The sequence below is a fragment of the Anolis carolinensis genome, unplaced genomic scaffold (genome assembly GCF_035594765.1).
Source record: "Anolis carolinensis isolate JA03-04 unplaced genomic scaffold, rAnoCar3.1.pri scaffold_7, whole genome shotgun sequence".
Taxonomy (NCBI): domain Eukaryota; kingdom Metazoa; phylum Chordata; class Lepidosauria; order Squamata; family Dactyloidae; genus Anolis; species Anolis carolinensis.
The window spans coordinates 16799857-16814285 of NW_026943818.1; the positions used below are offsets into that span (position 1 = coordinate 16799857).

The following is a 14429-nucleotide window of genomic DNA, read 5'->3' on the forward strand; positions in this document are numbered from 1 at the left end:
AACATGACAAATAGTTGTGCCATGCTAACCCTTTGTTGACTTGCTGGCATTAGATTAGTTTTCTTAAAGGCACAGACCTTAATATTTATTTATTTAATACATTTATATCCTTCGCTTCTCACCCCGAAGGGGACTCAGATCGGCTTACAAATTAAATTTACAATACAATATTATATTATTAGCCTAGCACAATACTGGCAATAAATTATTATATTGTACTATACCAATATATTGTAATATTATTAGTAATATTACATATAAAATATAATATAGAATTAATATTATTATATTGTATTATTAGTATTATATCGTATTACAATATAATATTATGAATATTATATGTATATACAATATGTTATATTATTGATATTCATGAGAGTGGTGGTCACTAGCATAAGTGGTGTATCAATGCTGGAGTCAGGTTATACTTCTATTTTGTGTGGCTTTTAATTAGTATTATTATTGTTATTTGTGTTGTCGAAGGCTTTCATGGCCGGAATCACTGGGTTGTTGTGCATTTTCCGGGCTGTATGGCCATGTTCCAGAAGCATTCTCTCCTGACGTTTCACCCACATCTATGACAGGCATCCTCAGAGATTGTGAGGATGCCTGCCATAGATGTGGGCAAAACGTCAGAAGAAAATGCTTCTGGAACATGGCCATACAGCCCGGAAAATGCACGACCCATTATTGTTATTGTGTATTTTTGGTGTAAATCAATTATTATTGATGTAAATTAATCCATTCACTTGGATTTACGCTTCCAGACCTCCACTACCACTGTGTGGTCAAGAAACACAAAGGAGCAAGATCTGGTGTCACAACTCCTCTATAGTTTATTATTAGTTTGAGGACTATGTTTCGGTATACGGCATAGCACGGAGCGCACGGTGAATTGTTCACGGCCCTCGTGCGACACGAGGACAGGCCGCAAAGCTATGGCTGAGGTCAGAGTGCAAAGGGTCACCCCTAATAGTTGCATATAGACGGAAATATTGGATGGGGAGGTGTTGGCGGCAGTGGTGGCACCCACAAATCCATGGGACCGCCCTCCAAGGTAGGCCCTCCACACCGACTCACAACAACCCTCCAGTGTAGCACTAAGTCACTGTTCTTCTCTTGCAGCCCGACAACAGCCCTGCGAAGGAGGTTCGGATTGCAATACTTTCCTGGAACAGCCTTGCAAAGTAGATCTGGGTGTCCACTCCACATGGCAGCCCTACAACGGCCCTGCAAGGTAGGTTCGAATTGCAATACTTTCCTACAACAACCTTGCAAGGTAGACTTGGGTGTCCATTCGCCATTGCATCCTTACAACAGCCCTACAATTGCAATACTTTCCTCCAACGACCCTCCAAAGTAGATCTGGGGTTGCCATCCGCCACTGCAGCCCTACAACAGCCCTGCAAAGGAGGTTCAGGATGCAATACTTTCCTACCACAGCCCTGCAAGGTACATCTAGGGTTGTCAATCCACATTGCAGCCCTACAACAGCCCTGCAAGGTAGGTTCGGATTGCAATACTTTCCTACAACAGCCTTGCAAGGTAGATCTAGGGTTCTACTTCACCACTGCAGTCCTGCAAGAGCCCTGCAAGGGAGGTTCAGGTTGCAATACCTGCAACAGCCTTGCAATGTAGATCTGGGTGTCCATTCCACATCACAGGCCGACAACAACCCTGCAAGGTAAAGTTGAGATGCAATACTTTCCTACAACAATCTTGCAAGGTAGAACTGGGTGTCCGTTTGCCATTGCAGCCTGACAACAGCCCTGCAAAGGAGGTTTGGGTTGTAATACTTTCCTACAACGATGTTGCAAAGTAGCTCTAGAGTTCGAATTCCCCATTGCAGCCCTAAAACAGCCCTGTAAGGTACCATACTTTCCTACAACAACCTTGCAAGGTAGGTTTGGATTACAGATTCCCTGTCATTGTCTGGTAAGGTAGATCTTCTGCTGCCCTACAACAAACCTGCAACATAGATCTGGGTAACATTCTCCTTTGCTGCCCTACAACAACCCTGCAAGGTAGATCTGGGGTGTCCTTTCCCCATTGTAGTCCTACAATAGCCCTGCAAGGGAGGTTCAAAATGCAATACTTTCCTACAACAGCCCTGCAAAGGAAGTTCAGGTTGCAATAATTTTCTACAACAGATTGCCATTCCGCACTGCAGCCCTACAACAGCCCTGCAAGGTAGATTTGGATCGCAATACTTTCCTACAATAACCGTCCAAGGTAGATCTGGGGTGTCCGTTCCCCATTGCAGCCCGACAATAGGTTTGGGTTGCAATGGTTTTCTACAACAGCCCTGCAAAGGAGGTTTGGGTTGCAATACTTTCTTACAACAGCCCTGCAAAGGAGGCTCAGCTTTGTAATACTTTCCTAAAACACACTCCAAGGTAGATCTGGGTATGAATTCCCCATTGCAGCCCTGCAAGGTACAATACTTTCCTGCAACAACTTTGCAAGGTAAATCTGGGTATTGCTGCCCTACGATAGCCCTGCAGTGTTGGTCCGGGTTGCGGTTCTACAAACTGGGTCTGGTTGGCATTCTTCCCTGCCGTCCTGCAACAAAGCTGCAAGGTAGGCCTGGGTTGAGATGCTTCCCCGCTTTCCCGCCGGACTCTCGGTGGCTACTTGGCTCTCTCTGGTGGCTACAGAAGCGGCATCAGCTGGGGCGGAAGGGGGTGTGGCTTAAGATGAAGGGAAGCAAGTGGGGGTCCTTGGAGGTGGGGCTTGGGAGGGGGCGGGGCCTTAGTAGGCGTGGTTCTCGACATAGAGGGACTGCCCCGCGGCTCCAGAGTCTTCGCCCGAACCTTCGTATTGGCCCAGGGCCGCCTGACTGTTGGCCTGGAGAAAGAGAGAGAAATAGGAAATACAAACACAAAACGAACACAAAAAAATTATCAGAAAAAATTGCAAAATTTTTCAAAATTCTATGCGAAAATTGTAAAAAAAATTCGCAATTTGTTCAAAATGTGATATCGTTCGGAACTTTCAAAATTCTGCGCACAAATGGCGAACCTTTCCAAATTTATCCATATATATATATATATAGTTTAAATTCTTGACCATTTCACAGTTTGCAAGGAAGCCAAGGTTGCACTCTCTCAGCCCCTAAATATTTGTTAATGTGGGATTTGTGTATTGATAATGTTTAAATGCAATTTGTGCCATGCTTGTATTGCAACTGATTGCATCATCCAGAATGTACCATAATGTGGAAAGAGTTCATTGCCAAGAAGCTATGATGACCTTGATGCATGGCTGGAACTAGGGAGTATCCAGACACAAGTGTTTGTGCATAACGATTGCATCAGTTCAGTTCTGTTGAGTTCTGTCTGCCTAGAGTTCGAGTCAAGTTCTGTTGGAGAACAGAACAGCCCTGTGTTCCTCTGTTGTCTGCAAGTCTGTTTGTGTTGATTACTGCTGCATACAGTAAAACCTTGTAAATAGTTTTACCAACGTCTCTGAGTGTCTCTTCGTTCTGCTTTCCACTGCTTCCATCCAACTACTGCTGCGTTGCAAATACTCTGACAATATTAAGCTAAATGCATCCCAGAGTGATGGTCGAGATAGTTTCTGCAAGTTTGTTCTCAAGTTGAATTTGTATGTAAGTTGGAATGGGTACATTTTTTAAAAGTGTATATATGTGTGGATCGTTTTTAAGTGTTTCTAAAATATCATAAGGGGTCTGTACTCCGTATCATAACTATTAACGAATTTTAGTTACTTTTTCGTTAGGTAATTGTGCCAATGGGGCAACTTCAGGGGCTCCTTTCTCCATCATTGTTAGAGCCATTGACATGAAACTTGCTACAATGGTAGAACACTTTGACCACTGTTACCCCGTCAAGTTTTGGAACATTTCATTCATCCACTTGTTTTGGGTAATTTTTAAATGTTTTACAAACAATATATATTTAAAATAAACTACAAAAGCTATCTGCTTGATTTTGTACACAATGACACAAGATAACCAGGGCACCGTTTCCCCAAAGTTTCAGAAAGATAGTTAAAAAAATTGTATTTTTTAATTCCCCCAAAAAACAGTAGATGTGCGAATCTTTCTGAAAGTTGGCGGGAACGATTCCCTGGTTATCTTGTGTGATTGTGTAATATAGTACAATATAATAATATATAATAATATAATAATTGTATATTATATATTACATGAAATATTACTAATAATATTGCAGTATAGTGGTATAGTATAGTGGGAGATGGGGCGGGATGTAAAGCTTTGTTAATTTGTTCATTCATTTCTTCTTCCTGGGTGTGAATCCTCACCTGGGCTCGCTTGACAAACTCCTCAGTGGCGGCCTCCTCGTTGTCCCTCTCTCCCCGCCAGGCATTGAGGGCCGAGGCCTGGAGTGCCCGGCCATAGGAGAAGGTCAGTGCCCAAGGCTTGGCCAAGGGGCAGTTGTTGATGGCATTCAGGTTCAGGGAGGCCTCCTCCTCACTCTGCCCGCCAGACAGGAAGGTGATCCCTGTGGAGAGAAATGCCAAAGCAGGTGAGAGGGAAAACTCCAGCCTGAGTTTCACTTCCAGCCTCCGCTACAGCATGGGCCGGGTCAAGGGCTGTCACGGGCTGTATCCGGAAGTTTGACATCTAGAAGTAAAAACAACATTCTTACATGGAGTAATAACTGAAGAGATATACATGAAACAATCACCAGCTTTTATAGACATGAAGCGACCACATCTGGTCTGCGAACTTTAAAAAGGACTGTATGGACTCAAACAAGCTGCCAAAGCTTGGAAGGACAAACTTGATGTAAACACAATTAAATTTCAAACAAGGAGAAGTGGATCAATGCTTATATAAAAGAAGCAAAAATTGACGTTTATGTTTTGACTGACGTTGATGATTTGATTATTGCAATGCAGTCATATGATGATTACGCAGAAGTTGTATATCAACTCAGTAAGCAAATTGAACAAACTAGGGCATTTCGGGAGAAGTAGTGTACCACCAAAGCCCCTCATAAGAGGGACAGATGGGTGGGAAGTCGGGAGTGATGGGCTACCTGGCACAGAGGGCGGGACAGTCCGGCGCAGGGCGGTGACAGTAGCCATGGCGATCTCCTCGGGGCTGTACTTGGTGGGGCAGGCGTGGCCGGGGGTTACCATGTTCGGCTTGAGCAACGTCCCTTCAAGGTAGACATGGTGGTCGCTCAGGGCCTTGTAGACTGCGGCCAGGACCTGTTGGGGAGACAAGAAGAACCACAAGGAATGAGAGAGCTGCACTCCCCAAGGGGGAGGCCAAGGGGCCAGCAGAGACCCTTCCTCTCTCTGGTGAGGGCCTTACCTTCTCGGTCACATACTGGCAGCGCTTCAGGTCATGCTCTCCGTCGGGCAGGATCTCCGGCTCCACAATGGGCACAATGCCGTTCTGGAACAGAAAGAAAGGGGTTGCGGTCAGGTCCCTGTCCCAGCAAGGCTGTCTCTGATGACGTGGCTGAGAGGCTGGGTCTCCACTGGGCCACACGACTAGACCAGCCACAGGCCTCAGAAAACTACGTCACCCGACACCTTGTGGAACTACAACTCCTGAGGCCTTGGTGGAACTACAATTCCTGAAAACTTGATGAAACTATAACTCCCAAGGTGATGGTGGAACTACAACTTCTCAGACTTTGGTGGTACTACAACTTCCCAGACTTTGGTGGCACTAAAACTCCCAAGACTTTGGTGGAACTACAACTTCTGGAACCCTGGGGAACGATGTCTCCTGACACCTTGGTGAAACTAAACTCCAGAGACTTTAGGGATGCCCTGACGCCTTGGGGAACTACAGTCCCGAAACCTTAGAAAACGACAGCTCCCAAGACCTTAGAGAAATACATCTCCTGACACCTTGGGAGAACTGCAACTCCTGAGACCCTGGGGAACTACAACTCCCAACACCTTGGGGAACAACATCTCCTGAGACCTTGAGGAACTACGTCTCCCCCGCCTCACCTGCTGGCAGATGCTGGCGTAGCGCGCCAGGACGTTGGCGTTCTCCATGATGGCCAAGGAGGACGGCGTGTGCTCCGTGATCTTCAGGACGCAGCGCCACTTGGCGAAGTCGGCCCCGTCCTTCTTGTATTGGGCGCAGCGCTCAGAGAGCCCATCCAGACCTGGCAGGGATCGGGATAGGGCATCATTGGAAAGCAACTGAGAGCCATTGGCCATACAAAAGACCCGCTTCCCAATGGTTTTCCTGATAAGGCTCAAGCTGGTTATATGGATTCTGGACTCAACAATTGCTATGGGACTATTGGAAATCAATCGAGAGTTGCCAGCCTATGAAAGGCCTGCACTCAGCCTGCATTGGTGGAAGGTGGGTTGGTGGAATACAACAATAATACTGTCTATACTCGAGTATAAGCCTAGTTTTTCTGCCCTTTTTTTAAGACTGAAAAAGCCCCCCTCGGCTTATACTCAGGTGAGGGTCCTGGCTTATAGTAATATAAATTACTATATTGTACTGTATCAATATATTGTATTATTAATAATAATAATAATAATAATAATAATAATAATAATAATAAACTTTATTTATACCCCGCCACCAACGGGGACTCGGGACGGCTTACATGGGGCCATGCCAAGAACAATACAATATAACAGAATATAAATAGAACAACAAATCATAACACATTGAACAATACAATAAATGATAATATACACTACATTACGCAAAATCAGAAGAACAATAAAACAAGGGCGGGCCACATGAACACTAAGTTAAAACTCGGCGTGAGAAATATTACATGTAAAATATAATATATAATTATTATATTGTATTATTAGTATATACAATATGTTATAATTATTATATATTATTGTAAATTATATATAAACACACACACATTATTATTATTCTTACATTAATAATTACATTATTACATTATTATTACATGTATTATTTTACTCTATAATTATTAAAAGGATACATAAGGACATTTACATTGAAGAAGATGAGAAGAATGGTTTGATCAGAGTTGGACAGTCTTATCTTAAATTTGAGCTTGATGTAAATATTCAAAAACATTTAACCTACCGATGCCTCAATTAATGTCATTTTATTGGTATCTATTTTTATTTCTGAACTTTACCACCCTCGGCTTATACTGGAGTCAATGTTTTCCCAGTTTTTTTTGTGATAAGATTAGGCGCCTCGGCTTATATTCGGGTCGGTATATACGGTAATTATATTCATATTCAAAGCAATACCTTGGGTGGTGGTTTCCCCATCGGTCCCGGCGAGCGGCACGACCCCTTTGTCCACCTAAGAAGAGAGGATAACAAGGCTCATCATCCACTGCAGATGACAAGAGGAGGAGGAGGAGGATGTCGCTGCGGCCAACGCACCTTGATGCCAACCACGATGTCCTTCTCCTTGATGATGTCCACGAAGGGGGTCCCGTCATCAGCCCGCTGGTACATGGTTTCGTGGAAGAAGATGACCCCGCCAATGCAGCTCTGGATGCGGCTGTCGGCGCTGAAGAGGAGCTGGCGGTAGAGCCGGCGGTTTTCCTCCGTGTTCTCCACCCCGATCTGGTTCAGGCGCTTTGCCATGCTGCCTGGAAAGGACAGAATAATATTTTATTTATTTATAGAGTCAGAAGCGAATTGAGAGTACAGTTATAATATATTTTTATTCTGGGTTTTAGCCTGCCACTTTTGGACTCTGGCTTGCGGAGGTGTTCCTGTGAGTGTAGATCTTTGGAAGCTGGTGCCTGGAGACATGATGATGATGATGATGATGATGATGATGTCTCCAGGCAGCAAACAATCTAGATGGCCCATGGGGTCTCTTCCAACCCTGTGCGCCATGATGATGATGATGATGATGATGATGATGATGATGATGATGTCTCCAGGCAGCAAACAATCTAGATGGCCCATGGGGTCTCTTCCAACCCTGTGCGCCATGATCATGATGATGATGATGATGATGAAGATGATGATGATGATGATGATGATGATGATGATGTCTCCAGGCAGCAAACAATCTAGATGGCCCATGGGGTCTCTTCCAACCCTGTGCGCCATGATGATGATGATGATGATGATGAAGATGAAGATGAAGATGATGATGATGATGTCTCCAGGCAGCAAACAATCTAGATGGCCCATGGGGTCTCTTCCAGCCCTGTGTGCCATGATGATGATGATGATGATGTTGAAGATGATGATGATGTCTCCAGGCAGCAAGCAATGTAGATGGCCCACGGGGTCTCTTCCAACGCTGTGGGCCATGATGATGATGATGATGATGATGTCTCCAGGCAGCAAGCAATGTAGATGGCCCATGGGGTCTCTTCCAGCCCTGTGTGCCATGATGATGATGATGATGATGTTGAAGATGATGATGATGTCTCCAGGCAGCAAGCAATGTAGATGGCCCATGGGGTCTCTTCCAACCCTGTGCGCCATGATGATGATGATGTTGAAGATGATGATGATGATGATGATGATGATGTCTCCAGGCAGCAAACAATCTAGATGGCCCATGGGGTCTCTTCCAACCCTGTGGGCCATGATGATGATGATGATGATGATGGCTGAATGGCCATCTGTCAGGGATACTTTGATTGTGCTTTTCCTGCATGGCAGGGGGTTAGACTAGATGCCTCGTGTGGTCCTGTCTATGATTCTATGAAATGTGATGATGATGATGATGATGTTGAAGATGATGATGATGTCTCCAGGCAGCAAGCAATGTAGATGGCCCATGGGGTCTCTTCCAACCCTGTGCGCCATGATGATGATGATGTTGAAGATGATGATGATGATGATGATGTCTCCAGGCAGCAAACAATCTAGATGGCCCATGGGGTCTCTTCCAACCCTGTGCGCCATGATCATGATGATGATGATGATGATGATGGCTGAATGGCCATCTGTCAGGGATACTTTGATTGTGCTTTTCCTGCATGGCAGGGGGTTAGACTAGATGCCTCGTGTGGTCCTGTCTATGATTCTATGAAATGTGATGTTTCCCCTGTGTAATCGATATAGCTGTTATATAAAACGCAGTGTCGTGTGTGTCTGAAAGGGCCCAATGCTGAGAACGGATCAAAGAACACGGTTAATGTTCCAGAAGTGTTTGTGACTCACCGACAGACTCATCTGCAGCCAGGATGCCCTTCCCGGGGGCCACGATCCGCTGGGCGATGTCTGCCAACTCCTTCTTCTGCTCCGGCTCCAGCGCCGGGTATTGGTGTGTCATCTTGGCCGGTGGTGGGATTCCTCTGCAAGGAGCAAAAGAAGGAAGACGTTGATCCTTCCATGAAGGTCCAAGCCAACCTTGGAGATTTCATTCCTGGCGTGTTTACCTAGGTGTCCATTCACTCAATGGATCCACAACGCCTGGGACCAAAGCCCTATCTGAACTGAGCATTTAGTGCAGTTTTGAACCAGTCGGTTTCACTATGCAGGGGACGCATTTGTGCCATAAACATTACCCAAAACAGGGTCCATTTGTGCCTTAAATATTACACAAAATGGGATCTGTTTGTGCCTTAAATATTACACAAAAAGGGATCTGTTTGTGCCTTAAATATTGTCCAAAAGTGGGTTCCTTTGTGCCTTAAATATTATCCAAAAGTGAGTTCCTTTGTGCCTTAAATATTACACAAAAAGGGATCTGTTTGTGCCTTAAATATTACCCAAAAAGGGATCCATTTGTGCCTTAAATATTACCCAAAACAGGGTCCACTTGTGCCTTAAATATTATCCAAAAGGGGATCTGTTTGTGCCTTAAATATTACCCAAAAAGGGATCTGTTTGTGCCTTAACTATTACCCAAAAGTTGGTCCCTTTGTGCCTTAAATATTACCCAAAAGTGGGTTCCTTTGTGCCTTAAATATTACACAAAAAGGAATCCGTTTGTGCCTTAAATATTACCCAAAAGTGGGTCCATTTGTGCCTTAAATATTACACAAAAAGGAATCCGTTTGTGCCTTAACTATTACCCAAAAGTGGGTCCATTTGTGCCTTAAATATTACACAAAAAGGAATCCGTTTGTGCCTTAAACATTACCCAAAAGGGGGTCCCTTTCCCTCCTCTCCTTGTGGCTGGAGGCACAGTCAAAAGGCACAAAACTTTGCAAAACTCTCCAAGCATGCCTATTGCTCAAAAATTATTCTGTGCCAATGGGACGAAGATGGAAGATGTTAAGACTTTCCTTATAGCTTTGCAATAAAACAATATGGGAATTCAAACCAAATTGAAGAGAGAAATTGGAGAAATATGGGATACCATATTGAAAGCAATGTCCACTGTTAAGCCAGATTAAAGGCTCCCTACGGTTTTTACTCCAAGGGCTATTTCTGCTCTGCACAGGGCATTCAAGGACAGGTTGCAAATCCCATGTGGAGGCCAAACATGCCCGACTACAACTCCCAGCGTCTCGTAGCACCGAGCCAGAAGAGGCTTCGAGCGGCATTAATCCAGCCGTGCGGATGGACTTGCAAGAGCAGCGGGTCACGGGAGGGCGTTATATAAGGCCAAGGGTGTCCTTATGGGAGCCACGGAGGCCACGTGTCCAGTCCCGTGGCCCCTGTCCAGATGGCATGAGGCACGTGGCCATTGCCCGAGGCCCTGTTTACTAGCCAGGCAGAAGGATTAAGCCCAGCACAGCTAGAAACATCCCATCATCCTCGGTTCGATAGTCATGAAATCCTCAATTATCCCCTCTGTATTTTTCCTGCATCGTCATCATCATCATCATCATCATCTATATATATTTATAATAAATATATAATATATTGTATATACATATAATATTGATAATAATATTATAACAGAATACAATATTATGCTACTAATAATACAATATAATAATATTTATTATATATTAAACTAGCTGTGCCCGGCCACGCGTTGCTGTGGCAAAGTGGTGGTGGTATTGGTTAAAAATTGTTGTGTAATTTTTATTTGACATTATTTGCATTTTTTAATTAATTTTATTGTAAGTTATATGTGTATTTATTATATTTTATTATTTTCTTATATTATTTTTAGTTACTTTCTGTTATTATAGTATTTTATTGTATCAATTTTTTAGTTTTTTAATTATTTTTATTGGGTTGCTGGGAGACCAAGTTGGAGGAGCTTAGCCTTCTAACTGGCAGCAATTGGATAAAAGCAATTATTCCTCTCTCTCTAATTAGGACTTTATTTTTCTTTTCTTTTTGTTGTATCAACCTAGAGGCGTGGATGATGGGTTGTGTTGTCAAATTTCGAGGTTGGGGGGCCTGTAGTTTTGTTGTTTTGTGGGTCACCGTGATGCCATCACTCTTTTATATATATAGATGTAATATTACTAATAACATTACCATATAATGATATAGTGCAATATAGTAATTTAATGCTTATATGGTGCTATGCTAATAATATATTGTATGTTCATTTGATTTGTAAGCTGCTCTGAGTCCCCTCTGGGGTGAGAAGAGTGGGATATAAATGTAGTGTGTGTGTGTGTGTGTGTGTGTGTGTGTGTGTATATATATATATATATAATGTGCATAATTAGAACCGACAACAACAAACACCACTGGGCCAAATCACACCAAATTTGGCCACAAAACTAATCATTTTGTAAGGAATGACCAAAAAAAGAGAAAGAAAACACCATGCCCGTATGTAGAAAGCGGCCAGGCTTTTAAGCTGCAAGTCTATTCAGTGCCATTCAAGCTGGCCAAACAAGGATTCCCCTACAAAGGAAGTAGCCAGGCTTCAAAGCGGCTCTCTGGTTGTAGGTGTTACTCCAGCTCACCAAACAAGAATTCCACTAGGTAGAACACAGCCAGGCATTGAAGCTGCAAGGCTTTTCAGTGCAATTCAACCAGACCAACGAAGGATTAACATTCATAGAAGGCGGCTGGACTCTGAAGCAGCAATACTACTCTGTACTATTGAAGCTGACCAACCAGAGATTCCTCTAGGTAGTAAATAGCCAGGCTTTGAAGCAGTGAGGCTATTCATTGCAATTCTAACAGCCCAAAAAACCATTGGTACCCAGGCTTCCAAGCAGCAAGCCTATTCCATTGCATTCCAGCTCACCAAACAAGGATTCACATAAGAAGGAAATGGCCAGGCTTTGAGGCTGCAAGGCTATTCATTGCTATTCCATCTGGCCAACAAAGGATTCCCATAGGCTGCAGCAACGCATGGCCGGGCACAGCTAGTTATATAATAATAATAATAATAATAATAATAATAATAATAATAATAATAATAATAATGATGATGATGTACTGGTTTATGCCAGAGCCTTTGCAGTTCGTTTTGAGGTCTTGATAATGGTTGAATTATTATTATTATTGATACAACAACATTGTTTGCTGTGTCATACTATGTTGTTATGTCAATAATAATAATAATTCAACCATTATCAAGACCTCAAAATCGAACTGCAAAGGCTCTGGCATAAATACAGGTGGTCCCGGTGGTGACGGGCACACTGGGTGCCGTGCCAAAAGATCTCAGCCGGCATTTGGAAACAATAAACATTGACAAAATCACGATCCGCCAACTGCAAAAGGCCACCCGACTGGGATCTGCACGCATCATCCAAAAATACATCACACAGTCCTAGACACTTGGGAAGTGTTTGACTTGTGATTTTGTGATACGAAATCCAGCAGATCTCTTGTTTGCTGTGTACTAATCTTGTTGTGCATCAAATAATAACAGCAATTGCATTCTAATGAGAATAACAACTTATCCGATGGTGGACTCCATGTCGCTTAAGGTTATGAATCCGTTCTGGGTTTTCCTTCTACCTCTCCATGGTGCTGAAATGATTCCAGGCTCAGGACCTTGGAGAGCTCCTAGCCGGCTGGAAATAAAACCTGGACTGGATTTTCCTCTCTATTGAAATATATTTTTCTATCTCCTTTTTGCTTCGGTTCTCTCAATCTGGTTCTTCCATCACCTGCACAGTGTTGCCATTGAGAATGGTGCCCCAGATGGGACACATTTTGGTTGAAATCCAACCCCAAAAGGGTTCCATTTGTGCCAAAAGCGAATCCTAGATCCAATCTAAATGGCCAGTTTCCAACCTTGATACACTCTTTGGGGCACTGCCTGTCCCCTCATCCTTTTCTATGGGGGTCCTATTGGGTGCAATGGGGAGGAAGATCCCCCAACCCCCCCTGTGGTGCGCTGGCCCCGATCCCAGCCTCCTCACCTGTGTTTCGCCTCACTGGATGTGCAGACAGCGCCCGAGTTGCTTCGGATGTCAACGCTGGCTTCAGTGCTGCAGAGCTACGTGACTCTGGATAAAGCAGGCAAGGGGGCGGGGCCTCATTTGCATAAGCCACACCCCCTGCTCCTGCCCCTCCCTCTTTGCAGCTGGGCCTTCAGGGTGCCTCTGAGCACGTACAGAGTGCTTTCCCGGGAAAGCCTTTGCTTCATTAGATTTTTGCCATGTCATATTTTACTATATTATTTATATACTCTGCTGTACAGAAACCCACTCCATTTTAATCTCCCGCCGTAATTAATTCGGCCTATGTAAAGCTATAGAAGTAATCACCTTAAGATGCCCTTAGAGGTCGTGCGGGGTGATCGCCCTCAATCTTGGATGAAAAAAAAACATCAAGGCTTCCTTAGAAGAATAGTAAAAATAATAATAGTAATAATAATAATATAATAATGGTGGAAATGATGCCTCGTGACCACATCTACCTGTACAGAGGCCTTTAGGCAAATAATAAATAGTAATAATATAATAATAAAATAGTGGTGGAAATGACCCCTTCTCCCTGCAAAGATAGCCTTGGGGAAATAATAAAAGTACAGTAGAGTCTCACTTATCCAACACTCGCTTATCCTACGTTCTGGATTATCCAAAGCATTTTTGTAGCCAATGTTTTCAAAACATCGTGATATTTTGGTGCTAAATTTGTAAATACAGTAATTACTACATAGCATTACTGCGTATTGAACTACTTTTTCTGTCAAATTTGTTGTATAACATGACGTTTTGGTGCTTCATTTGTAAAATCATAACCTAATTTGATGTTTAATAGGCTTTTCCTTAATCCCTCCTTATTATCCAAGATATTCGCTTATCCAAGGTTCTGCCAGCCTGTTTAGCTTGGATAAGTAAGACTCTCTCTGTGTGTATGTGTGTGTGTATATATATATATATATATATATATGTTTATATATTTCACCATCTGCTTCTCAGACCCTGGAACTCAACAAAAAAGTTCCTGTTTTGTAGCAGATTTCATATGAAGTGAGTAATATCATTATAAGCGGGAAACCCTAATAATAATAATAATGGTGGAAATGACCCCTGGAGACCCCATCCACCTGAAAAGTTACCTTTAGGGAAATAATTAGCTGTTGTATAATTAATAAATCATTGTACGATTCATAATAAAATTATATCCCCTTTGACATGCAACATTATTGGAGC

General features: G+C 43.2%; 1 protein-coding gene across 1 annotated transcript; it reads right to left on the reverse strand.

Annotated features, from left to right (window-relative positions):
• Positions 1–813: 813 nt before the first annotated feature.
• Positions 814–13345, reverse strand: aldoc (aldolase, fructose-bisphosphate C). Its single transcript, XM_062959000.1, has 9 exons — positions 13191–13345; positions 9112–9245; positions 7360–7571; positions 7222–7276; positions 5962–6122; positions 5309–5392; positions 5028–5202; positions 4288–4487; positions 814–2847 (listed from the first exon to the last, which is right to left on the reverse strand). Exons 2-9 carry the CDS (start codon positions 9221–9223, stop codon positions 2752–2754), a joined length of 1095 nt encoding a protein of 364 aa, XP_062815070.1. The 5' UTR covers positions 9224–9245; positions 13191–13345; the 3' UTR covers positions 814–2751.
• Positions 13346–14429: the final 1084 nt, after the last annotated feature.